Source organism: Harpegnathos saltator, unplaced genomic scaffold, assembly GCF_003227715.2.
Source record: "Harpegnathos saltator strain DR-91 unplaced genomic scaffold, Hsal_v8.6 scaffold810, whole genome shotgun sequence".
Lineage (NCBI taxonomy): Eukaryota > Metazoa > Arthropoda > Insecta > Hymenoptera > Formicidae > Harpegnathos > Harpegnathos saltator.
In genome coordinates, this window is record NW_020230661.1 from 649983 (window position 1) to 676787 (window position 26805).

General features: G+C 48.0%; 1 protein-coding gene and 1 long non-coding RNA gene across 8 annotated transcripts in view; both read right to left on the bottom strand.

The window, feature by feature from the left end:
• Nrx-1 (neurexin 1) overlaps positions 1-23391 on the bottom strand; it is a 497229-nt gene extending 473838 nt beyond the window's left edge. For all 7 annotated transcript variants that reach the window (XM_019845315.2, XM_019845314.2, XM_019845312.2 and 4 more), the window contains exons 1-2: positions 22593-23391; positions 5303-5353 (exon numbers count right to left, since the gene is read on the bottom strand). In XM_019845315.2, the coding sequence (XP_019700874.2) occupies positions 5303-5353; positions 22593-23204 (663 nt within the window). In that variant the 5' untranslated portion in view covers positions 23205-23391. The remainder of the gene's footprint in view (positions 1-5302; positions 5354-22592) is intronic.
• Positions 23392-23733: 342 nt separating this feature from the next.
• LOC112590450 (uncharacterized) lies at positions 23734-25848 on the bottom strand. The gene is made up of 2 exons (XR_003114221.1): positions 25110-25848; positions 23734-24976 (listed from the first exon to the last, which is right to left on the bottom strand). It is a non-coding gene; the product is annotated as an uncharacterized LOC112590450 (long non-coding RNA).
• Positions 25849-26805: the final 957 nt, after the last annotated feature.

Genomic DNA, 26805 nt, shown 5'->3' on the forward strand with positions numbered 1-26805 from the left:
GCGCATGGGCTCAAATTAAAGCTTGAACCTTAAACTTTAAATATATGACGCTAGATGACATGTGACAATACCGTGTAGCACTGGTTTTTTGACTGGGCGCGCGTCGATTTCAATCCCGCGTTTAACAGTGAACCTAGTTGCCCCATAAAGCCTAAAATAAGCTTATATAAAATAAACCAATTTAAAATAAAAAGGTTTAAAAAAGTTACTATAAATTATAAAAAAGAATTAATGAAATATATAAATATTAACGAAACTCTTTTGAGATTAACGAAGTTCTTTTGAGGGTTACCGGAATCGCTGATTTCGAATTTCATAGCTATTAATCTGATTACCGACAATTTATGTTAACTTTCAATAGCTTTCTTAAATTTTCTTATTTTAAGCTATTTTATCTTACGTTTGCTTACTTGAGACTTTCCGTTGTAATCAGGTCAACTGTCAAACGCGGTGCTACACGATTCCACAGTATTGTCACATGTTATCTAGCATCATATATTTAATGTTTAAGGTTCAAGCTTTAAATTGAGCCTACGTACAGTATTCAGTATCACGTCACCCGTTTCCTTGTGACAGAGGTTCAAAAAGCGTCAAAAACGCATTTTTTCACATTTCGACCGCCATTTTCTCAAAAACGTGACGTGATGGAACATTTTAGATTTCAAATTCGTAATCTACGAGAAAAATCCTATCGAAAGCATGTGTCACCCCTTTTGTGACAAAAAGAAAAGTCGCAAAATGTAGACCAGTGTAATTAGACTCATTAGACCGAACTGGCTGCACGAAGAGACCTCGTTTACGGACTTGGAATTCGGCGAAACTTCGACGTCACGACGCCGCGCGACCGCAGTACACGAAGCTTTGAAAAATGGCTTGTTGAGCAGCGAGGTGTTGAGGCGGCGTTAATCTGATCTCTTGTAACCTTGAGGAGTCGGATATCCTCTCGCGGCACAAATGACTTGAATACGGCGGAGGAAATTATTCGTATGACACGTCCTTCGAGTCGTCCTCGCATAAAAATTCAAAGATTTGGAAGAGCGGTGCCGCGAGCTATATTAGACCTCTTAGGGTCTCGTTTCCATCGAAGCCTGATGCTCTTAATATTTTAAAGAAGAAGAATTCTTATTCTGGAACGGTCGCGAAGTGAGGCAGGATGAAAGGAAGATACAGGGTGGTCGCTATTAAGAAACGAGGAAAAAATGGGACTATTAATCTTTAATGTGTTATCGAAATGGTGGGATTTGAGGATCAGGAGTTACCAGGACCGCGATGCTCTGCTGTTCCATTTGTGTGATTAGTCTAGATTCAATTTTTCCGAAAACGTGATTGAAGTCAAGCCAGTCCAGTGCCAAATTGGACCAAATTGATAGTTTCAAAATTTCCCATCACGGCGATAAACAACGGGAGATAAACAAACGAGTGTTCGTTCGTTTCTGTTTTTTTTTCCGCAAAGGTCACACTTTGGCATACTTCTTTTTCATTTTGTTTGTTAATGACATTTTAGTCAAAGTTTCTAAATCTTTATCGTACACGGATAACGCTCTCGAAAATTTTTTCGAAAAGTTTACGCGATTTTAATGCAACGTTTGCGGAAATAATTGCCCTCAGCTTAGCGTTTCCAAATGTTTCGTTTCGCTCATTTTGTATATAAACTCGATTTATTTATATTTAATTATGCTCTTCGCGGTTCTTCGTTTTCCTGCCTCAGCAGTCGCAGTGAGGCGCGCGTTTTGTTTAGTTATAATTTGTCATTCAATAATCATACCCAAAGACTTATTGCAAGCAAAACGTTAGATTTTATTTATCAATGGCGCAAGTATTATATATATATATATATACATATATTAGAGATGTGCGAACTATTCGAATTCGAATCTGAATCCCTATGATTCGAATCCGAATAATTCGAAAATTTCGAATCGAAGATTCAATTACGAATCAAATATATTAGCGTGCATTATATTTGCATGCATCAAGTACAAAACGAGACATCTGGGCCTGTATGTTTGAACCCTTAACTTATAATTAACTTAACTTATAATTAATAACTTAATTATAAATTACTTTAAATATTTAAATATATATTTTACTTTAAGATGATATTACAATATCAATATCCCCTTTCATATTAAAACCTTCCATCATTATGTGCATGTTTAATAGTCATGTTAAATTTTTTAATGATTCGATTCGATTCGAATTCGAATTTCATAGATTCGATTCGAATTCGAATTAAAAAAATGAGATTCGATTCGATTCGATTCGACATAAAATTCTTGATTCGCACATCTCTAATATATATATATATATATATATATATATATATGTATTTTAATAGAACATGTGAACGCTACAACAACTCTAAAGCTATTATACTGTGGTTTTGTTGAACAAATGCCAAATTTGCAAATTTCTACGTTTAATTGTCTATCGGACGGACGGGCACTCTCGCAGCAAAATCACTGATTACATAATCACCAACCGATGTTACAAAAATTAAATACGCCTCCTCTGCTAAAAAAGCAACAAAGAAAAATCAATTAATCAAAATTTACAAATCGTCACATACATACATATATAATTACGAACAATTCAGCCGATCGCTAAAATCGACAATGAAACAATGCACCGATCGACCGAGCCAAAGCGACCGACCGCAACGGTTGTTCCGCGCAATGACGATTTACCGGGGGTCAAGTTAGATCATTTCAAGCGCAATTTCCCTCGCAATCGATCCGCACCAAACACTGCCGACCACCAAGACCCTCTCGAGCGCCGGCCGCCGCGCCGCGCCGGCGATCGATTTTTGCGCGACGCGTCGCGCAATCGAATCAACCGAATCCCGTTGATGACTCGTCGTTACGGTACGACCTTGCACGATGGCCGAAACTGCGACTTGGCTCGTTCGCCAGCCGGGTGACCGTAGTCAAGCGTGTAGTCGACGCATGTACGCGAAACGCGTACGCGTTGTTCGCCACTGGCAATTCGGAGCGCATCTGATTGAACGTAACACGGCGCGCGTACAACGCGCTCGCAGCGCTTGCACGCTTGTCTTACGAGATATTACGCGCGCAAAAGTGGGTCAAGCCCCGACCGCGCGCGTGTCGCGCGTCATGGAAGCGGCGTTTCATCGGGGTTGCAGGCGCGCGCGGGGGTTGCAGCGACAAAAATTCAGCCTGCAGACAACGCCCGGCGGCCGAGAAGCCGATATATCGACGCGGCGCGTCCGCGAGGCGGACGTGTTCGGCCGCGCGTGAAATCTGTTTGCCGGCTTTATCGCGAGCGTACGCGCGCGCGCGCGTAGTTTTATGGCACAACCGTTTGAAAAAATAGAAGAATCCGCGGGAGCTCGGCGAGTATGACTCTCTGCCCCACGGCGGTTCTCACTGCCGCCGCTGCCGCCGCATTTCTTTTTCAGTTGTATAATACTGAGCGGTTTATTAGTATACGATGCTTCCCACGACCGTTTCCTCCCAACCCCCTTCCCCCCATTCGCCTCTCTTCCGCCGCTTTGTTGTTCAAAGAACGGCCGGGCGAAAGAGCTCGTTAACTTCGATAGCTTTGTCTTTTAACTTTGTTGTTGCCGTTCGCTCGGGATACGCAATCCCCCCGTGAGTTCCCAGCCGAGTTCTATCCGCGCCCGAATATGACGGACACGCTTGTTTCTCCCGCCGCTCCCTCCCTTGCCTCGCTCTCCTCTCTCGTCCTCGCTTGCTCTTGTTTCCCTCCTTGTGAAGCGTCGTGGAGCGACTGTATTTAAAAGAGGAACGGAGGTCCGAGCGAAACGAGATGGAAGTATTTAAGAGTGCCCGGAATACAATATCCGCGCGGCGCGCTGTGTTGCGTTCCACGGAGAAAAATGTGTCAAGTACGTTCGAACGGAACAGCGGGGGTTAATTAAGACGATAGCGCGGGGTAGGACAGAGCCTCGCGCGCCGCCGACGACGACGCGCTAACGAACTTTCCGTTTCGGCTCCGTTCCGCGTTGCCAGCACGACCGCTTCGACGTGCGCAAAAACACCCGAAAGTCGGGACAACGTAATCGCGCCTTTTCCCTCGGAGAAAGCGACGTTGAATCGATTGAGGCTGCAGCCGCGGTTGTCCGGTCCTCGGCGCACTTCCCGAGTAGAGAAATTAATCAGGGTAATACCCTGGTAAATAAGGGCCTGATTATTTTTCTCTAACAGTAATCGGGCCCTAGTAGGGCCCTAGAAAGACAAGGGCCCTACAAGATGTGTACTAAATGGTCCTTACAAGACAATATTATAAGGGCCTCATAAGGCAACAGGGACAACAGGGCTTTATATGGCAATATAAATTAATAGGGCCTTTGTAAGGAAATGTTTTTATTATTGCTTGGATAAGAATATTCGTTCTTCTCATTCCAAGAAATTTTGACTGGATTTCTTTATTTCTTTATAACCTTGTTAGTATACAAAAATTTTTTATTTCAAAAATATAGCATACTTTACAATAAAATATAGCATTCTTTACGCATAAAAATCCTGCTACTGTTTTTATTAAAGTTTGCCGCATTTCAAAACGAAGGCAATACTAGAACAATCCTTGGAAGAGATTAATAAATATATCAACTAATAAAACTAATAAAATTTGTTTTTAATTGCGGTATAATTAAAAAAACCTTTAAAAGAACCAGATAGAACGTACCTATTAAAACAATACTAAACTATGACAATTTCATTACATGCTTCAAATCATTAATTTTCCATAACAAAACTTGATTTTGCATGCCTAAAGCATCCTTAAAACACCCTTCTAAGGCCTACATCAGTTTTTCATGTTAAAGCGTTTAATTTCGTAAAATCTAAGGCATCCCTGAAAAATTCTTCTAAGGCCCTCATCAGTTTCCCCTGTCAAAACTTTATTTATTAAATCTATAAGACATTCCTAAAAAGATCCTTCCAAGGCCCTCATCAGTTTTCCTGATCAAAGCCTTTATTTCGTAAAATCTAAAGTATCCCTAAAAGATCCATCTCGGGGCCTGATGTGGCAATAATGAGGCATTCCTTTTTTATTTAGGCTACTGTATTTTCAGCCTTATCGAGGCCTTATACTTCATGAAGATGGCCCTAACAATTTTCTGCTCAGATTCTTCCACGTGCAGTAAGAACTGTTCTCCGAGTCTCCGTTCGAAACATTCAAATCCCGAACTTTGCTCGAGACGGAATTTAATAAAAAGAAAAAAAAAAGAAAGAAAAAGCAGAGAGGGAGAGAAAGGGATGCCTCGCTCAGCGTTACTCAATGTTACATCTCGAGTAAAATGAAAAAGTGTTTCACTCACCCTCGGGGACTTGCGCTTGCCGGTGTTGTCGACGCACGGGAAGCCGCCGCACTGAAACACGTGAGAAAATACGTTGTGAGACAGTCGTTCCTCGTCATTGACTGTTAGATGTTTCATCGGGGCGCATCTCGGCTGATGCGACATGCGTCAGAGCAGCCGACCAGAGCGGCCGGCTGCTACAGATTGGCTTTACGGCGCGATAAAAGGTAGATGGCGCGGCGTAAAGCGAGTACTCGCGCGCACTCGCGCGATAACGGCGCTCGCGCGCTCGCCACGTCCTACTGCTGTGCCGTCTTATCGGAAAGATTTGAACTTACGGTCACATTAGAGAGTCGTATCCATATCGAGAGGAGGGGGCAGGGGAGGGGGTGAAAGCGGCTTTATAACGATCGATATGCCGCGCGGTGGCCCGTAGTTATACGAGTTATATACGACGGCTGTTAACGCTTATATCACGGCCGTGTACACCGCCAGCATTGTACACGCTCCCCGACGTAATGACATTTATACGCGAGTGTGCAGCGCGCGGGATTATTGCCCGCTGGAAGATTTACAGTCCGGACCAGCGACGTAAGATACCAGCGCGACGACTCCTCAATTCGCGATTTTTCGCGGGAGCCGAACGACGACGCGGCGGCGCACAGTGGGGCCAGATGACATTTTTTGATGGAAAATTCTCTAGAGACCTGAATTTCCAAGCGATCATCGACACCAATGGATGAGGTTGAGTCTTGAATAAATTCCAAAGAGATCTGTCTAGCCGAAATTTTGAAAAAATTATCGGTTCAGGATTCATGGGTTTAGGGTTTGTCTTAAAAATTTATCGTTTAAAGATACTAAATGCGAATACCCCAGAACTTATACTCACCTCTTAGAAAATTCAGAATTTCAAAGCTCATCATTTCAGGCCACATTAAGAAAGAATTAAGGATTAAAATCCCTCGGTTTGGTGCTTAACGGGTCTCTATATTTGATGTTGTATCTCACAAGTTTCTCGCGTTTAACGATAATTTCTCCTCTTTTGGGGCTAGTAATTCGAGAAAAAAGTTTTTTTTCTTTTTTGGTAAGACAGATCTCTTTGGAATTTATTCAGGATCAACCTCTCATTCATTGGTGTCGATGATCGGTTGGAAATTCAGGTCTCTAGAGAATTTTCAACCAAAGAATGTCATCTGACTCCACTGTGCGGCGGCGGCTGCGCGTTTCCGAGCTCGCCGGCGGGGCGAATCTAGCTGAGGAAAAAATCAGGAACAGTCTGTCGGAGTTACGTGAGTTTTGTCACGCGAACCGGGAGCGAGTCGAACAGAATAGAAAGCGAGGCGGCTCGGCGGGGAATTTCATTGCGCGCCGAATCGAGTCAACGGTGGTGGAGAGCCAACGAAACTGAAACATAGTCGTTGCGTGCGCGCGCGCGTGTGTGATACAGATGATCTTTCAATTATCAGATCGGCTGATCCGCCTGCGTAATGCGAGTAATTCCGCCTGCGCTGGAATGTTAACTAAAACAGGCGATAAATTCGAGCCCGAACGTGTTCGGTCGGCTACTCTCGCGATAGCCTCATTCAACTAAACTTCGAGCTTGTTTTACACGAACGACGGGCGAAAGGAACACGAAAATGTTGCCGGCCAAAGAATCGGACCAGTTAGTTTGCCATGTACGACTTTGAAAATCGAGTTCGTTTCACTCGCGATGCAGCTGGCCCTTCTCAGCTGATCTTTCTCCTTTCTTATGGTGGAAGCGGATTTCTTCGTTTCAGCCGTCTCCTCCCTCCTGCCGATGTATCGTATCCTTTTCGAGACGCAGAAAGTGCGCGCGGGCAGACCGCTAATGTCGAATCGCGCGCTCTTCGTTATCAGAAACGCGCGATAACGGAAATCGCTCGTCTCTGCAAAATGCAGCGCGCTCGCAGAACGCCGCATGATAATTCGGCGCCGCACAGCTCGTCCGTTTATTACGGCATATCGTTTGACAATGGAAGAAAACCGCTCGACTTTTCCGCTTCCGCTCGCTCGTTAACGCGCGGGAGTTGCCCGTCCGGCGGCGTTGCGGCAGACGCGATTTATTATTTCATCGCAGAGCGCATAATAAAAATGACGGGTAGCCGGCCGCGCCGTAACGCGTGAGCGATTTCCGCGCGCGCGCGCGCGCCGCGTGAAATGTTGGCAGCTGACGCGAAAAAATACTTTCGCAGTGACGAGGGATAAATAGCACTCTCGCGCTGACTTTCGCCGAACGCGATTGAGCCGGCCGATGAATAACCGAGCAATTATTTAATTTTCAGCCAAGTGTCAAACTCGTTGTTGAACGGCGCCTAAAAAAGACTGATAATCTCTACATGCTCCGAAATAAAATGTCAGCGGCTGATGCCAAGTTGGTAATGACGTTGAGTCCGTCGATTAACCCGATCGGAATTTCGGGAGAACCATCCGCGGCCGTTTTTATCGCATGTTTATCCACGGGAAGCGCATCGACGAGATGCCGATATTCCGCTGAAAAACTCCGCGGAAAATGGAGAAAAAGAACGTGAAAAGGGTAAACGAATCGCGGAAGCGGAGCACACTCGCTCGGGTTTGTAGATATTTAATAGCCGACTGGACCAATCAGAGTTTGATGAAAACCGCGAAAAGTAGCTTGCGCTTCACACACGATTACTTGCGAAAAGCCTCGACGAGAAGCAACATTCCGATCGAGAAAATAGCGGAAAAACTCGAGAGAGAGAGAGAGAGAGAGAGAGAGAGAGAGAGAGATGGGGGCTCGGAGCACTTGTAAAGGATGAACGCATTACGAGAGAGCGAAGGAGGCCGGCTCGCTGATTTGCCGAGCGGCCGCGGCGCGGAAGAGTGGAATTGTTTTCAGCTTCCGGCGAAATTCCCGCCGTATTCCCAGGACACGCCGCTTCCGCCATATTCGCGGGACACGTGCTACTTCCGGCCGCCTGCCTGCTGCGCGGCCGGCGGATAATCTGCAAAATCGGCCGCGCTTCCTCGCCTCGCCTCGCGGCAATTAGGACTCACGAGTTCTGGCGAATCTCGCATTGCGATTGGTTATCCGACCGTTTAGCCGGGAAAGATATCGTCGAGAGCGACCCCGCAGTATTAAATTCCTACCGCGTCATCGCCAAATAGCCCGGGGCTGAAGGGAAGGTGGCGGTCGCGTCGTCCAAAAGGGGATGCAACCCTGAATGTCGGCCGGAGGAGAGACGCGAGGTAGCGCTTGAAAGAGAAGTCAATGGCAATCGAGAGAGGCTGCTCTCTTTCTCTCTCCCTCTCTCTCTCTCTCTCTCTCTCTCTCTCTCTATTTCGGCTACATCCGCGACGTCCTCGGCTCTTCCCTCCCCCCCCAACGGATACGTAGGGATGCCGATTTTAAATCGATTTAATCGAAGATCGATTAATCGGAGCCTAAAAGGGATGCCGATTTCAAGTCGATTTTCTGGAACTGAATCGATTCAAGGATCGATCTGTAAATTCTGAAAATCGCCAACACGATTTTCTCAGTTTCTATTAGTAATATAGTTTTCTTTGTAATTTTTTTTAATTCCTTTTTTAGTTGTAATATTTTCTTTAATTCTTTTAAATTATATTTTTAGTTGTAATATTTGAACTCACTTAATGGCTGCACGATGCACATTACGTTGCCTTTAGGTCTCATGGGCGAAAATTTTCAGCGGAACGGAACGGAACGCGCGAACCAATCACAGCCACTCCATACAATAGTACATATTATATACATATGTATATACGTATAATAGTAAACGTGATTTCTTATTTAATGACGTTTAAAAACCCTTGACTGATGTTTAATCAAACTAATTAAATCCTTGGCATAAAGATTTAAAGATCTTTTTCTATCTTGTTATGGCCACACACAACACAACCGAAAGAGTACCATCGGTTTAATTCTGTTTAATTCATATTAAACTTTATATGAATTACACGAGGTCTACTTTGGAGTGTAGAAATTTGACAGACAGTATACTTTAATGAGTGGCTCACTTTACATGCATACCGATTCAAATCGATTTTCTGAAATCGATTCTTTACAAACCGATTCTTTAAAGATCGATTTTTTTTTTCGTGATTCGAGTCGATCTTTCGAAATCGATCTGTTTGAAAACAAATCAGCATCCCTCATGAGACGCGCGTCTCATTGTTCGTTCTCTGAAGAATCCGCGGCGCGGACTCGAAGCTGACAAACGTCGTACAACGCGAATTTTTCCGCGCGATTTCGAATCGTCCTGCTTGCTCATCAACGCCTGTGACGTCCGTCGAAAAATGGCGGAGCAATCAGCGGCTCTCGAGTTACTCGCACCGTGAGAATCCGATAGCGTTGCAGACGACGACGACGACGACGACGACGAGATTCTTTCAGCAAGGCAGTGGCGGAGAGGTCGTTTCTTTGTTCCTCGCTGCGAGCCCCGCGATTCATCCGTGTCTAATGGGAGAATTTGTTGCTTAATATAATTCTCGGAGGATAAATTCTCTCTCTCTCTCCCTCTCTCTCTCTCTCTCTCTTTCGCTCTCATCGGATAACTTCCGAGGAACTCATCGACGGAGAAACGTTGCAATCCCTTTGCCGCTGACTATGCGTGACCGCGCCTGAAAGTATCGGCGCGCCCGAAGCTCTCGAGCTCGGCGTAACAAAATATAAGCGGTAAATTCGGAATTTCACGGTGGGGGCTGAAGCGCGCAAGTGCATCCTTTGCAAGGCTCCGAGGACGCCTCCCCCTCCGGAGTGAAGATGCGCGCGCGCGCGATTGCCGCCGTATGAATTTCGGACGACAACAACGACAACTCCGATCGCTCTCATCGTCGTTTGCGTTTCTCTTTTCTCTTGTTCCTTTCTCGTACTTTCTTTCGCGAAAGATTTACGGTCGATGCGAGGGAAGGAAACGGCGCTTTATTCGCTCGCTCGATCCACGCCTCGCGATGATTAAGTCGTCCCCGGGGGTTTTATCCTCGAGGGGTGGAAAGAAGTTCCGCGGGGAAGACTTCAACTCCCTCTCTCAGTCTAGGACCGAAGCGTGGCTTTATCTTCGATCGCGCTTCGCGCCACGATGCGGTCTCGTTTGCGCAAAGTCGAGCGGGATAATCGATACGTCTTCGTCCGCTCTCGCCGCCTAAAGCCACCGCGGAGAGACGACGCTATTTCTTGTCGCGCGTCTTTGTTCGCCGCCGTGCGATCCTTTTATTACACAGAACGACGCTGAAAGCGACTCGCGCGCACGAGGGCGCCCGTCGTCTCTCCTTTCATCGCTGCATATAATTATACGGGCAGCCGTGAAAAATAACACGCCCCGTAGCGTCGTATAATTGTAAATTGTAACTGTAACCCTTAATCGGCGCGTCGTCTCAAGGACCAGCTGGAGATTATCGCGTCGACATTGCATCGTGCCGCGACTGATCGGAGTGTGTGGTCCTAGTTATCTATTTATTTATCAAAGATAAACGGCTATTTCTCTTTGGTATAACAGGCGAAAAAGAAACGGTTGAGTAGGGTAGCTAAACATTAAGTACGCGCCAGAGTCAATTCAATTTCAGCTTGCAATGTTAATATTATGTGTAAAATTACAAAATAATTAATAATATACAATAATATAATTAAATTTAAAATTACAAAAAGATTAAGAGAAAATTATTATCGTCGGAGAAATCTGAGAAATCGCAATAATTGTTTGCAGGTACACGAATTCTATGAAGGAAATTGGATTTAGTTTGTACGATAATATTGGATATATGAAAAACATTGGAGAAACGAAGCGTAGGACCAGGAGGTACATGAGGTTTAATTTCATTGGATTACAGGACGGTTAATATAAACTAATGTAAATAAAATTAATATAAGAGCGCGATGCTTGGAACAAAAACAATAAATCTAGAAGCTCACGACGCCTCGCCAAAATTAGCAAGTTGTGTCGCAGCAATTCAGATCCATAATCGTGGCGTAGCAGAAGAATCGGATCGTTCATAAGAACCAATGTAAGTCATGTCCGCTTTTATCCGCGTGTTGCGATCAGTCAGATTTTCTTTTTCCATTTTTCTTCATCGAACATCTTCGAATCCCCTCGTGTCTTGGACAATTAGTTGCTTCGGAAAACCCGCATCTTCGGCCGATAGAGAGCCAATGAGAGAGCCGAGGAAAATTACACTATACGAAGGTGGTACGTACATTTACTTAAAGGAATGAAAAAGAGTAAAAACATGAATGGACATTAAGTGGTGTTTAACACTCGGAATGCCAGTACAACTGGCATGAACATTTATTTCGGCAACTCGGAATGCCAACTGTACTGGCAAAAAAAAAAAAAAAAATTTTAAGACAGAGTGATAAAATAATCAAATACGGCGACAACATTAAATGGAATAAATTTATATCAAATGGATAATATATATATTAAAGGAAATAAAGATCCTGTTTTGTCGTAGATACGTAGTTTTCCTAGGAATTTATAAATTATATTTATAATTATCGGGTTGGTGAAAGGAAATGTGGGAATATTCCTCGAGTGTCCCCAAAGGGTTGATACACTTCGGTGACTGATCGAGGTGAAAAGGAACGTCGCCCCTCGGCTTTGTGTCTCGAGCCCGGAAGCGGAAGCGACGCTAATCGCCGCGAGTGTAATCGGCGACAAGAACGGCGCGAGAGCACCGAGAGCCGACGACTAGCGATTTCTTCGAAAGTCCATTTAAGACGCGCTAAAAGTTGGCGATCGCGCGCGCTACATTAACGACCGACCGTAAATATAAAGTCCCGTAACCGAGATTATAGCGTACGTCAGAGAGCCGGGGGGTGGCCGAGGAGAGCGAGGGGGGGAGGGGGGTAACTCCTCGAATCGATTTCCGATTGGCAGCCCCCCGACACGAGCACGTCCAGTCGCCGCCGGCACTTCTTTCAACGAGAACTCTTAACGGGCGAGGACATTGACATTGCGTTTCGAGTCTCAGGCGCGATAGCTGTCGTTGCCGCTTCGCGCCTCTATTCGTTTCCCCCGCTCGCTACGTTGCTGTTGTTGTTGTTGTTGTTGTTGTTGTTGTTGTTTTCCTCCCCCCGACCCCCGTCTTCACGTGAGGACCGAGCGGATCGATTACGGCCGTGTGCAATCCCGCGCTCGTCGCGCTCACGCTCGGCCGCGGAATAACGCCCTGAATAATAACGCAAACGTTACAGGACGCGCGCGAGCCGCTCTCCGCCAGACCGTTTAAGTAATTTCGAGCGCGCGAATGTCGCGCGAGCATCGAATCGAGTGACAGTCAGTCACGCTGCGATCGCCCCGAATCGCTGTAAATCATCATCGGAAGGCCCGCGCGCGCGCGTCAGCGAGGATTCTCGTCCGCGTCGCTTGACGCGCCAGCGCGACCCGACCGTTACGGCCGGCTCGACAGAAATTAATTCACTTTTACAACTACTCCCCTTACATTTACCCTTACATTCCGCTCCGCCCGGCACGTGTGTCCCAAACTGCCCATTTCAGCGAACGTCGAAACGCGGGCGCGAGCGCGAGCTGGGAGCGCTGGCAAGGACGATCGGAGCAAAAAATTGTTAGGCTCGTTCTCATGAAGCATAAGGCCCCCGGTAAGGCTGAAAGTAGGATGCCCCATTATTACCACGTCAGGCCCCGAGATGTGGCCTTTTAGGGATTATGGGGCCTTAGATTTAATAAATAAGACTTTCATAAGGGACAGCTCGGAAGGACCTTGGAAGGATTTTTTAAGGATGTCTTAGATTTTACGGAATAACGCTTTAACATGGAAAACTGACGTGGGCCATGGAAGGATCTTTTAAGGATGTTTTAGACATACAAAGTCAAGTTTTGTTATAGAAAATTAATAAGATCTGAAGCGTGTAATAACATTGTCATAATTTAGTATTACTTTAGTAGTTACGCTTTATCTGTTTCTTTTAAAGATTTCTTAATTATACCGCAATTAAAAATAAATTTTATTAGATTTATTAGTTGTCATATTTATTAGTCTCTTTCAAGGATTTTTCTAGTATTCTTCGTTTTGAAATGCAGCAAACTTTAATAAAAATAATATCAGATTATTTATATGTAAAGAATGTTACATTTTATTGTAAAGTACGCTACGAGTATATCTCTAAAATATTCCAAAATATTCTAAAAAATTCTTGTTGTGTCTCTAACAAGTGTCTCTAAAAGTTGTGTCTTGTCTCTAACAAGGTTACAAAAAAATAAAGAAATTACAGTCTAAATTTCGTGGAATGAAAAGAACGAATATTTTTACTCAAACAGTAATAAAAATATTTCCTTATAGGATCCTATCAACATTGTCTTATAAGATATTGCTATTGCCCTATTGATATCACTTTATAAGAACCCATTAAACCATTTTTTACACATCTTCTAGGATCCCTGTCTTTCTAGGATCCCTGTCTTTCTACTAGGGCCCGGTTAATGTTAGGGAAAAATAATCAGACCCTTACCAGAGCCCTATTAATTTTTCTACTCGGAGAAAGCGCGTTTACGGGTTATGGGAAGAGACGAGATCCTGTAGAACTTGGATCTGCAGCGCAACGAGTGTCTCGTTAATAATAAAAATCGTGATTATTCATTAAGCTGTATGTTGCATAAATATACTGTATGCTTGTATTTGTTATGTAAACCGGCAGACAAATATTGTAATTATTTTCGCTGAGTGAAGAAATGGCGATATTAAAAGTGGCAGTTGCGATAAATTTTAATTACAATATTCTCTCTCTGTTTCTCTCTGTTTCTCTCTGAAAAAGAAAAGAATATTCTACATTGTCATTCTTTCTTCATTCAGCGAGAATTATTTGTTTGTTGATTTACATAACGTCGTGCTCCTCGTCGAGACTTTTCGTAAGTAATCGTATGTGAAAATAGCTATTTAGAGTGCTCCTCATCAAGCTCTGATTAGTCCAATTGACCGTTTAATATCTACAAACCCGAGCGAATATAGAAATATTTCGCCCTCGCCATATACGTTCCGAATATCCCCCCCCCCCTTCTCTCTCTTTTTCCCGATATCGAGAAAATAACACTTGTAATAAATTATAATTACAATACTCTTTTTTCCACGCGTGCACAGAAAGTATTGTAATTATAATTTATTACAAGTGCAACACTTCTAATACTGCCGTTTCTACATTCGGCAAAAATTTTTATTTATTTTGTCGACTTACACAAAAATGTACACAAGTGTAATATATAAATATTATACTTGTAATATATTTATACCTGTACTGTCGAGAGAGGACAACTAAACTTTGTTATTAGGTCAGTGTGTTTATACTCGCTATACGACTAGAGAACACGCAGGAAGATAAATAAAATATCAGGAGCTTCGAGAGAGAGAGAGAGAGAGAGAGAGAGAGAGAGAGAGAGAGGAGAGAGAGAGAGAGAGAGAGAGAGAGACGGTCGTCCGTCATCTACCGAAACTCGAAGAGGGCATCCGCACGTGACGCGACGCGTAAGCACTCGTCTCGTTTTTCATGTGAAATTTATACGCACAAGTATCTGTCAAAGCGCTCGACGTTGAACGGCGTAATGATAAAGTTAATAAATATATAAAATCGCTCCTGTTTAACGGAGAGGGCCGGCCGTCGGCGGATTATCCGAGAGGGAGAGGGAGTGCGGCTCGTTACAGGAACGCGTAACTTTTGCGTCACGCAATTCCACGCGTCGCCGCGATTCCGCGCCCTTCCGAACACACGCGCGGCGAGTTTATCCGCGTGCACGTGCGCTCGTTAACATACGTCGTCTCAATATGCGTTTCGTTATTTTCCATGTTAACGCGCGCGCGCGCGCGAGCGAGCGAGCGAATGTACGAAATTAATCTCGGGATGCGAATTTTCGTTCAGCCGCCTTCATTACCGAGTTTCCCGATTAATTATCGCGCAGCGCGCTCTGGCTAGCGCGCGCGCGCGCGCGCGCGCTCGGCCGAATGTCGTTGCGGCCGGAAATTACTTTAACTTGCAGCTCGTCGAAGGAATGGGAAGCATAACTGTCGACGAGCCGCAGCTATCGCTTTGAGCAGCGGAAATTCAAATCCCCTTACTCGCCGTGTATATTTATTTCGCATATAGCGTCCCCCTCCCCCCCTCTCTCTCTCTCTCTTTCTCTCTCTCTCTCTCTCTCTCTCTCTCTCCCTCCGCTGGTTACGCAATAACGCTTGAGATTTGTCCTTTGCGATGAGCTCACACGGTGAATCAGAGGCACCGAGGCGCGCGACTGCGAAGTAAAATGCCGAAAATGAGAGCGCTTCGTCAGACGAGTTTTGCGAGAAACAGCCTCTCGTGAAAAACGGCTTTCACTCGGGACGTCCTGAAGCGAGGTTCCTCTATTCAACACCACGTCCGTCGCGAGAAGAGCGATCTCCGATGTAAGATTTCGTCGAGGCTCGAGGTTGATCGGCGCTTGCGCTTGCTTGTGCGTTAACAAGAACTCAAATCACCGCGCGATAATCAGAAGCTTCGCGCAGGCACAATGCCGGAGGCGCATTAGGAGGATTCGCGATTACTACGGCTCATCATCTCGGGGGATCAATGAAGATTAGCAGTGACATCGCTGGCTGACGTCCGGAAACGGAGACGTGCGAGAAGAGACCTTCCCGTCGTGGCACTTGCCCGAGTAGAGAAATTAACAGAGCTCTGGTAAGGGCCTGCTTATTTTTCTCTAACATTAATCAGGCCCTAATAGGGATAGAAAGGACCCCACAAGAACCCCACAAGATGTGTAACAAATGATTTAACGGGTCCTTATAAGGCAATATTAATAGGGCCTTATAAGGAAATATTTTTGTTATTGCTTGAGTAAAAATACTCGTTCTTTTCATTCGAAGAAATTTAGACTGTAATTTTTTTATTTCTTTGTAACCTTGTTAGTATACAAAAATTTTTTATTTAAAAAATATAGCATACTTTACAATAAAATATAGCATTCTTTGCACGTAAAAATCTATGCTACTGTTTTTATTAAAGTTTGCTGCATTTCAAAACGAAGGCAACACTAGAAAAATCCTTGGAAGAGACTAATAAATATGACAACTAATAGAACTAATAAAATTTTTTTTTAATTGCGGCATTATTAAAAAAATCTTTAAAAGGACCAGATAAAGTGTACCTACTAAAACAATACTAAACTATGACAATTTTATCACACGCTTCAGATCTTATTAATTTTATAACAAAACTTGATTTTGTACATCTAAAGCATCCTTAAAAGATCCTAAAAGGGCCCAAGGCCCACATCCACAGTTTTCCATGTTAAAGCGATATTTCGTTTAAAATCTACGGTATCCCTAATAAATCTTTCTAAGACCCTTCTCAGCTTTCCCTATCAAAGCCTTATCTATTAAATCTAAAGCATCCCTAAAAGATCCATCTCGGGGCCTGATGCGGTAATAAGGAGGCATCCCTTTTTAAGATATCCTACTTTCAGCCTTATCGAGGCCTTATGCTTCATGAGAGTGGTCATAACAATTTTTTGCTCGGGTCCGACAGAGAAGGACAGCCGAGACAAAGTAAAAGAAAGAGAGAGAGAGAGAGAGAGAGAGAGAGAGAGCGAAAATATGTTTATCACCGCGATTTTTACCCCTTTCGTCGAATCCCGCTCCCAATTCCCTCCCTGGTCCCCCGTGTGTCCGTCGGCTGTTTATGCAATTCATTTCCTACGCGATACAGTTGCGCGCCGAGGGCGTAACAGGTACGAAATAATTGCTTCCTACGACTAATTGCTCGCTTTTTCCACGACAGCCATTTGCAGCGCACAGCCCGCGCGATCGCGCTCATTCACACCGGCCGGCGCGATAATCGCTTCTCGCGCGCGTGCGATACGTGCATTACGATGTTAACGACGACGACGGAGGGAGGCGACATTAATACAAAGTGATCGGTAACGAGGCGGAATGGGTGGCGATTTTCTGCCGGAGGCACGGCAGAGGCTCAGCACCGTGTCTCATTTCGGGGCTTATCTGTTCCGGCCGAATAGTGCGATGGTGATGTGACGGAACACTCGTTTGTCGGCAGAGTGAGAGAGAGAGAGAGAGAGAGAGAGAGAGAGAGAGAGAAAGAGAATGAAGAAACACTTCGTACGAAAAGACGATCGTTACATGTCCGCGACGACGCCCGGCCGCGCGTCTACCTTTTTTCCCGTCTTGCCGGTCGGCAAGCGAATCGGCGAATCGGGAAGAGAGCGAACGGCAATTAAACGACCACGGCACAACGCGCGCGCCCAATTTCTTGTACGTTGACAAATCTGGGTTATCTGTCCGTGTTGCGGCGGTGTCCCGTATAGATGTACGGAGGACGATAACGTCCAGCGAGTTACATCGTTGCACCGGTAATCGCACGGCGATCCTCCTGACGGATATTCTCGATTTGTCGCCTTATCTAATCGCGAACGGATACGCGCCCGTCGTAACCACGCGCGGCCAATCGAGCAGCGCGAGGTGACTAAATTTACGAATGCGATATCCCGCACTCTCTCAAAGTGTGTGGCATATCCCAGCGGCCAGCTGCAGCAAGCGCCGAGGCCGGAGCGAGGCGGCACACAGCGAAGCCGCTCTCTCTCTCTCTCTCTCTCTCTCTCTCTTGATTATGCGTATACACTATGAATAAAGATCGATCGGAACAATTCGGATCGAGTTAAACGAACCTTTCGACGTCCGCCGAATCTCGCAGCGTTTCAATTCGAAGCGTCGAATCGCCGATCCGACTCGATTTTTATTCGATTCCGCGCTCGCCCCTCGGCCGATTTTCACTCGAGTTTTAATTTCGTTAACTTTCCGCGACCGATTCCATTTTTTCGCGAACGCCAACTTCCACGTCCGTGGGCTTCGCCCGGCTCGATTTTTCCCCAATCTCACGAGCTTGACTAAATTTTCCAGTCGAGACCTCTGCGCCAGTCAGAGACCCGACTCGATGTTTCCCTCGATTTCGCTGGCTCGCAGTTTGCGCGAGAAGACTCGCGCGCGCGCGCGCGACTCTCCGCTCCCTCCCTCCCTCCCTCCGTTACGTCTTTTCTTCTCTCAGCGAGCGCGCTCGCGATAAACACTCGCGATATGCAAGGAACGTTCGATATTTTCCATCTATTCCGACATCGTCTCGGCTCGAAGCCGTCAATCTCCCGAACACCAACGAACCGCGAACACATCGTCGCGAGTAACGAGCGCGAGCGCGTCCGCGCGCTTGCGCTCGCGGCTAAATACAAGATTATTTTCAGAATGGCAGATACAAAATTCCGCGGATGCCCGGACAAAGCGGGGAGCACGAGCCGAGGAGTAGGAGCAGGAGACGGCGGAATTCTTGGCGGACGGCCATCTGCGGAAACATGAACCGAGCTTAGTTTCTACGGTAACGCGTAGTAAATTCCACGGGGGTGCCGGCGCGCGGCCGGGCGGACACATCGAAACGGAATGTATCGTAGACATCGCGTGCGCGGGAGAAATTGCGAGCGAAATAACGAACGAGCGGCCAGGCTGCTGGGGATCAAACGATCGACGACGACACACCCCCGTGCGTGCGCGGCGTTTTACAAAGGATCGAAGAAGCGGGGCAGTCCCGTCCGGGCGGGGCGGATCATCTGTTTGTTAATTATTACGAAAGTCAGGGGAGGAGGAGGGAGGGGGAGGGGGAGGGGGAGGGGGGGAAGATGTCCCTCCCGGACAACGGCTGGGTGGATTGTATCGATCGTCGGAAGTGGGCGATAAAGCGGCGCGGGGGTAGCAACCCCCTCCTCCGTATAAACGGCAAGGTTTATTTTTAGTCCCCTGTGTGTACGAGATCCGCGGCCAGGGAAAGTCTCGATTTTGTGCTGACGGGGCGCACGCGCTTTTCGTTCGCGTCAGGAGGAATTTCTCGATGAACCTGACTCAGCTAACGCTCGCGTGGTGTTGCACACGGTCAACGACACCGCAACGGCCGCAACCGCTCGTGTGCGTTCCGCTCGACTCGCGTGGCGCTGTGACGATGCGCTCTCGGAGGTCGCCGATTTTCTTCCCCCCTCCCCCCCCCCCTCCCCCCGAGCGCGCCCGCGAGATTTGTGGCTGTCGGGACCGAGTCAAATTGTCCGGTAACTCGTCAACAGTCAACAGCCCTAGGCAATCTCACCTTCGGCGACCTTCGACCCCGCATCTCGGCCTTTCCTCCCTTTCCCTCGATCGCGCGCATGTCGGAAACAACTCGCGGGGGAAGCAACGGCGCAGGATCGGCCGAGACCGATGCGCGAGACGCGCGTCTCGTTAAAATTATACAAATCGCGTAATTGTGCGTTCTTGATGAGACGCTCGCGCTGTCCGCTCTCGCTCGATTTTCTCATCGCCCCTCTCCTCTCTTCAGCGCGCGCGAGAGAGAGAGAGAGAGAGAGACAGACAGAAAAAGCCGGTTAATTTCACTAAAATCACAGTCATTCTCTCGGCGTCAAGCACTATCTTTCTGTTGTTCCAACAAACGGAGTATAGCACTTGCTGCAAAATTGTTCCTCCCGAGTTTAATCGCCTCATCGCGCGTGATTATATACGGCGAAACGGCGGAACGAGATTACAGACAGAGCGCGATGAGAATGTCCATTAAAAGTAGACACATGAACGCAGTCCGCGAAAGAATGCGGACAAGACGTTGAAAAATAGAACGCGGACTGAAAGCGAAAAATAAACGATAATTAGCAGATAATTAAATTAATAAACGATAATTAGCAGATCACCTTAACCCTCCGCCATGAGACGCCATTTAACTTTGAAGTCGCACATTCTGACATATCGATATTCTTCGCTTAGATTATACAGGGTGTTTAAGAATAAGGGTTCTGGATTCTTTAAGGGCAGATAATACCCGCGAAATGGAGGAAGAAAGCTCCGATAAACATGGATCGAAAAATTAATACTGTCGAGCTTGTCAACAATTATTTATTTCAATTGAAGCAAGCGATCTACTCGCTTTTGTATTCTCTGATGTAACTTGCCTGTTATTTATCGGTGAGGAGTATCATGCTTTTTAAAGGAAGCCCTGAGAAAAGTCTCTTCGCTCTCGCTCGGAATGTAACAAACATCTATTTTCTTCCTATTTATGCGCACGCTTCAATTGTCAGTCGCATGTCTTCGTGAATAGTGAACATTTGCAGAAAGCCATCACAAAATTTTCACAATACGATAAAAAAATGACATTGTATTACTGTAATCAAGAAACGGCGGAAAAGTGCATTTCACGTACGAGGGTAGTCCCAGAAGTACCTGATCTGACATATAGATAGCGGTTGTTGTTTGAAAAGAATGACTATGGTAGAAAGTACCAACCGTATAAAGCTTAAGTTTGAAGTTTGACGACGCTACGTTGTCTAGTATTTGTTTGGCAGCCGTCAATAGTGAACGCTCTCAGTGAATTTGTAATTCTACTCTGAGGGAGTCTGCTCCTTCGTTTACAACAGTAAACAGTAAAATATTGGGTGGCAGAGTTTAAACGAGGCCGTACGAGCTGCCAAGACGAGCATCGCAATGGTCGACCAAATGAGGTGACCAGGCCAGAAATGGTGAAGAAAATCCACAAAATGGTATTGGATGACCGTCGACTGAAAGTGCGCGAGTTAGCAGACATGGTAGGCATTTCAAAAAGTGCTGCACATCGCATATTGACTGAAAATTTGGACATGAGAAAGCTGGGTGCAAGATGGGTGCCGCGATTGGAACAAAAACAGCATCGTGAGGATGTTTCAATCGAGTGTTTGGCCAAGTTTCGCAGCAATAAAGCCGAGTTTTTGCGTCGATTCATAAGCATGGATGAAACATGGGTCCATCACTTCACATCTGAGACGAAGGAACAGTCAAAACCATGGACCAAGGTGGCTTGATGGCTATTTTGAGGAGCTCGACGATTCCCACGATAAACAGGGTCTCGAAGCTATTCAACATCGCTGGGAAAAGTGTATATTGAGCTAAAAGGAGATTATGTAGAGAATCAAAGATATTTTTTCCCAAATTTTTTGTGTTTTCTTTGTTAGGTCAGGTACTTCTGGGACTACCCTCGTATAGCCATGCATCAGAAGCGAGCAAGCGACTTGCTTCAATTAAAATGAATAATTGTTTAGCTCAATATTGTAATAATTTTTTGACCCATGTTCATTAGGTCTTTCCTCCTCCATTTTGCGAGTACTATCTACTCCTAAGGTATTGAATCCTTTTTCTCAAATATCCGATGCAAGTACGTACAGATACCGCAGCCCATTGCAAGTCCAAAGTTACAAACTGTTTCTTCAGGATAAAAGATCTTTGAGAATCGTAGGTCAATCGTCAATTTATATTCGAAGGTTAATATTTGCCGCTTTCGCGTTACATAATTGTTTGTACATTCAAGAGAAAAAATTTAAGTTGCAGAGCGAGTCTGACAAATTTGAAAACTGGTGGCTAACCACAGGTGGGACCAGGTGACATATTTAGGTTCAAAATCCTCTAGAGACCTGAATTTCCAACCGATCATCGACACCAATGGATGAGATTGATCCTGAATAAATTCCAAAGAGATCTGTCTCGTCAAAATTTAAAAAAAATTTTTTTCTCGAGTTACTAGCCCCAAAAGAGGAAAAATTATCGTTAAACTCGAAACTTGTGGAATATTCATTATTCGACACTTATTTCTATGTAATACACTTATCTCCATCTAATAGCGTATTCAACGGATTGAAACTATAAAACCAATCAACAGACACCTCGAGATTTATCGATCTTGAACCAGAAACCCATTGACCCAAAACTCTTATGCCCAAAATACAAAAGCATCAAATACGGACCCTTTAAGCACAAAACCGAGGGATTTTATGTCTTAAGCCCGTCGACCTAGGAATCTATCAATCCGAGAACTTTTTACCTTGTGGATGCATGAAGCCGTAAATATTAAGAGTCCCAAATAGTCCAAGAACCCAATCTAGCCACAGCTCGAGAACTAATAATACCTGACGTTGAATATTCAGCTACAAAACATTAAGTTCGAGCCTCGAAACTTTTAAGACAAACCCTAAACCCATGAACCCTGAACCGATAATTTCTTCAAAATTTCGGCTGGACAGATCTCTTTGGAATTTCAATTCAGGATCAACCTCATCCAATCTCATCCAACCTGATGTCGATGATCGCTTGGAAATTCAGGTCTCTGGAGAATTTTGAACCAGAAAATGTCATCTGGTCCCACTGTGCGAGCCGCCGGAGCCAACCTGCGGCTCGCAAGACGTCGCGAGCGTACGTCGAGAAGGCCGCCTCGCGGGGAAATTGACGCGCGCGAGACTCGGGCCTGGCTGGCTGCGACCGAACGCGAAGTGCAACATACCTTGGCGTCCCGGCTCTTCATCTCCTGCCTCCTGGGCACGGTATTCTCGCCATCGGCGTACACGAGATTCCTAATATATCCATTGAATCTGGGCTCGAATATCACGCTCGGCAACGCCAGCAGCGTGAGCTTGCTGTTGTACCAGCTGGGCATGCCGCCCACGTAGACGTCCGAGTTCCCGGCGAGCTTGCCGAACTCGAACTCCTTGCCGCGCGACGTCGAGACCGCGCCAACACCGTCCACCGTCAGGGTGGTGTTCTCGTTGCACCTGCTGATCTGCACCTTGTGCCAGTGGCCGTCGCCGAGGTCGTGGCCGACCGTGACGATCTGCGCACCGCCGCCGAGGTTATACCTCAGCCTGAGCGCGCTCTCGACCAGCTTCACCTCGAAGAAGTCGTAAGTGCCGCCGTCGTCCGTGTACAGCAGCAGCCCGTTACCCTGCTCGGTCTTGAACTCGAACTCCAGGGTGCCGTTCAAGCCGGCGTTCCATTTGCGAAATTGCGCGTAGCTCGTCGCCGAGCCCTCCAGCAGGAAAGACCGCGCCAGCTGGCAGCGCTCGAGCAGCAACAGCAGCAGCGGCAGCAGCACCACCAGCAAGGCCGAGGGATGCATGATTACTCTCTGAACTGCCCGCTAGATCCTGTTCATTCGTCCGTGCTTCGCGTGGGCCGCTCGTGTCGCTGTGTATGTTACGCGTGGGTGCTACGCGTCGATGTGTCTGCCGGCTCGGCTCTCTGTCTGTCTGTCTGTCTGTGCGTCCGTGTGTCAGGTGGTGTCGGTGTGTGCAAGTGTGTGCATGTGAGTGTACGTGTGTGTGTGTGTGTGTGTGTGTGTGTATGTGTGTGTGTATGTGTGTGTGTGTGTGTGTGTGTGTGTGTGCGATAACGTCACGCGCTCATACGCATCCCGCGGAGCAGCTCGGAGCGTGGGTGCGTGACCGCCACGTTGTGCCACCCGGCTGCATTCGCACACGTGAGACGCACGCACGCGCGGCTCGCGTGGGTGTGATACTCGCGGTTTGTGAGCGAGCTGGCTCGTGCCTGATGATGCTCTTCTCTCTTTCTCTCTTCCTTTCTTTCTCTCTCCTTTACTGTTTCTCCTCTAGTGTCTCTCTCTCTCTCTCTCTCTCTCTCCTTCTCTCTCTCTCTCTCTCTCTCTCTCTTCGTCCCTCTGGCTCTCTTCCGCCGCGCAAATAGGTGTAGGCTCCGATTGACGAAACGACTCCTCTTAAACTCGCCACTCGACAAACCCGGAGGAGCGTTCCTTCAGGCCCGACTTGTCGTCTCGGGAGGTCGCCGACGCAGCCGCGCGTCGACTACGTGCGGCCGGACGCGTGCATCCCGCGGGAACACGTCCTTGTTTCTGTCCTCGTCGTCCTCGTGTCGGTAGATTCCAGGGATGACTCGTGTGCGAGTGGTCGCGCGTCTACCCTCTTCTTCAGCGTCTTGTATCCAACGAGATCAGCGCAATCGGCGGCGGGTCGCGATCGTCTCGGTGAAAATCGATATCTTCGGAGATACGTCTTGAATTGGAAGTTCGGTCAGCCGGCTGGATGCGGTCGGAATCTGTCGATCAGCCGCCGTCGCCGCCGCCGAGAAGCACCCCGAAAGCGCACTGAACACGCGAACAATCCACCGCGCACCTCCCGCTCGCTCCTGCAGCTGTCGTATTCGTTCGCGGTGGGAATGAAAGGGAGATCGAGAGGTGCCTCTTCTCCCGAGGCACCTCGATGAGTCTCACCGGGAGGAGCGATCCCAAGGACGAGCGTCGATTTCGCTGGCAACTCGCGAGACAGTCTCCTCTTCCTGAGGTGTCTCTCACACAGGCGACAGCCAGCAGGCACCCGGAGAGACCCGGAGCGTGAGAGACACACCGGCGAGCGCCTCGCGATCGGCGCGATCTCGCACTGACCGAGCCACCAGGTATGGAAAACTAACTCAGCGACCCTTAAGAGATCATCGCCGCGCGAAGCGCCAAGTCCCCCGGCCTCCCTGGAGAACCGTCCGATTGAGCGCGCGTCGTAATCCGCCAGACGACGACAACGAGGGAGCCGCCGGAGAGTGCCTAGTCGAGGCGCGTCGCGCCGCGCCGCGCCGCGCCGCGCCGCGTCGATGACACACTTTCACCGCGGGCCTGCTCGTGTGACGGAAGGTGTGCGAGCGAGCGCTACTCTCCGCGAGAGATCACGACCGGAGTCGTCGTGCACACCGAGAGACCAAGACGCAGACAGGGAGGAAGACAGAGAGAAAGAGAGAAAGAGAGAGTGTCGCGCGCTAGTCCGTGGGAATCGCGAGGGATGTCACCTAACCTCGAGCCTCATTTCCGGCACCTGGCGAAGGTCACACCGGACGGAGGGTCCCAGCGACAGGCGACACGACCTCGACCTAATCACGCGATGAGCACTTTCACCACACACCGCGGCTGCTCTCTGTCCCTCCCTCCTCTCCGGCGCGTCGCGACGCAGAATCGCGAAAGAGAGACAGAGAGAGAGAGAGAGAGAGAGAGAGAAAGACTGACCGGGACTGATCGCGCTCGCGGCACGTCGCTCGCGACGACGCTCTGTTCTCCACCTGTGCGTGCGTGCGTGCGTGCGTGCGTGCGTGCGTTTCAATGGCGACCGCACACGACAGACGACCCTCTGCGACGGCGACGGCGACGGCGACGGCTTGCTCCGCTCGCTCGGTCCGGTTAAATCATCAGACACACACTGCCTGCGACGCTCCCGCTCGCTCGCGGTCGGTATATTCGAGTCCTCCTCGAGTCGGCGGCGGTCCGTTCATATCGCGATCGATCCGCCGGCCGTCGCGCGCTCCATTTTTCTCCGTCTGTCTCTCGCCAGCCTCGGCGGTGCTTCCGGCGAAAGCGCGAACATACACACGGCGGATCAGCAGCGCGCACCAGCGATCACCGCAAATGCGAGTCGTCTCCCTTTCGCGGCCGCGCCGCGCCGCGCTCGCTCTCTCTTCCTCTCTCTCTCCCTCTCTCTCTCTCTCTCTCTCTCTCTCTCTCTCTCTCTCTCTCTCTCTCTCTCTCTCTCTCTTTGGTCGTCCCGAGTCCGCGTCGCTGCTCCTTCTCGGTCGCGCCTCGCCACGACCGGTTCACCGTCTCGCACCGAGCGCGCAGCAGGAAGTGGATCGACCCTCTCGACGACGGGGCCCGGCTTGGTACTGGCCTGGGGAGACGAGGACGTTCGGTCGAGACGCTCGCTGCCGACGACGATGGTGCGACGCCCCCGGCATGACGCCGACGCCGACGCCGACGCCGACGACGACGCCGACGCCGACGCCGACGCCTCGCGCCGTTCGCTCTGCGCAGTCGCAGTTCCGATGGGGTGCCGGGAAGAGGAAGGGAGGCGAGCGCTGCGGTGTGAGAGGGTTGTTCTTCGTGTCGCTGCTATCTGTCTGTCTTGTCTGTCCGTCCGTCCGTCCGTCCGTCCGTCCGTCCGTCCGTCCGTTCGTCCGTTCGTCCGACCGTTCGACCGTCCGACCGCTCGTCCGTCTGTCCGTCCGTACTACAACGCGGCCGGTACACAGAGAATGAGGGGTGGCGGATGCGACGCGCTGCTGCTGGTAGTTGGCGGCGATGGTACTTGGTCGGGGGTGGTTGCGCTCAGGATGTTCCTCCGGCGAGAACATTAGCGACGAGAAGCGCTGAAAAATTGTCGACTGAGCCCGCGCGATCGAGCGGCGCGGCGCGGAGGGAGCCGCTTGCCGATTCCGCCCTCCTCGCTCCCTGATCCTTGAACGTCGACCGACACCGGGGCGGGGGGGGGAGGGTGAATCTCGCTCCCGGCGAGATCCGCCGGAGGAAGACGCTCTCGCGATTCTTCTCGTTCGCGGCCACCGTGATCGATCGAAGCTTCGATTTGTCCGATGCTGGCGCGAGCACGCGGATTCTCCGAAAGAAAACGGATGTCACGTTGACCTGAAGCCTCGCGTGTCGGAGGAGCCAGAGTTTCGTTTACTCCCATCCGTAGGGTAAGAGAGAGGAGAGAGAAGTACGGGATAGATGGACATAGCTTTTTTTAATTGGGAGTAACACATATTATTGCAATAAATGACCAACAACATATTAACACACTCAGTAGAGGATAATGTTTAAGATACGGAAGGATTTTTGTGAAAGAAAAAACTTCATGGGACGCCGATAATAACGAAATATTAGAAATATTCTGTGAGGGATAGATGGTCGTACGGTATAATTGGGTATGCCT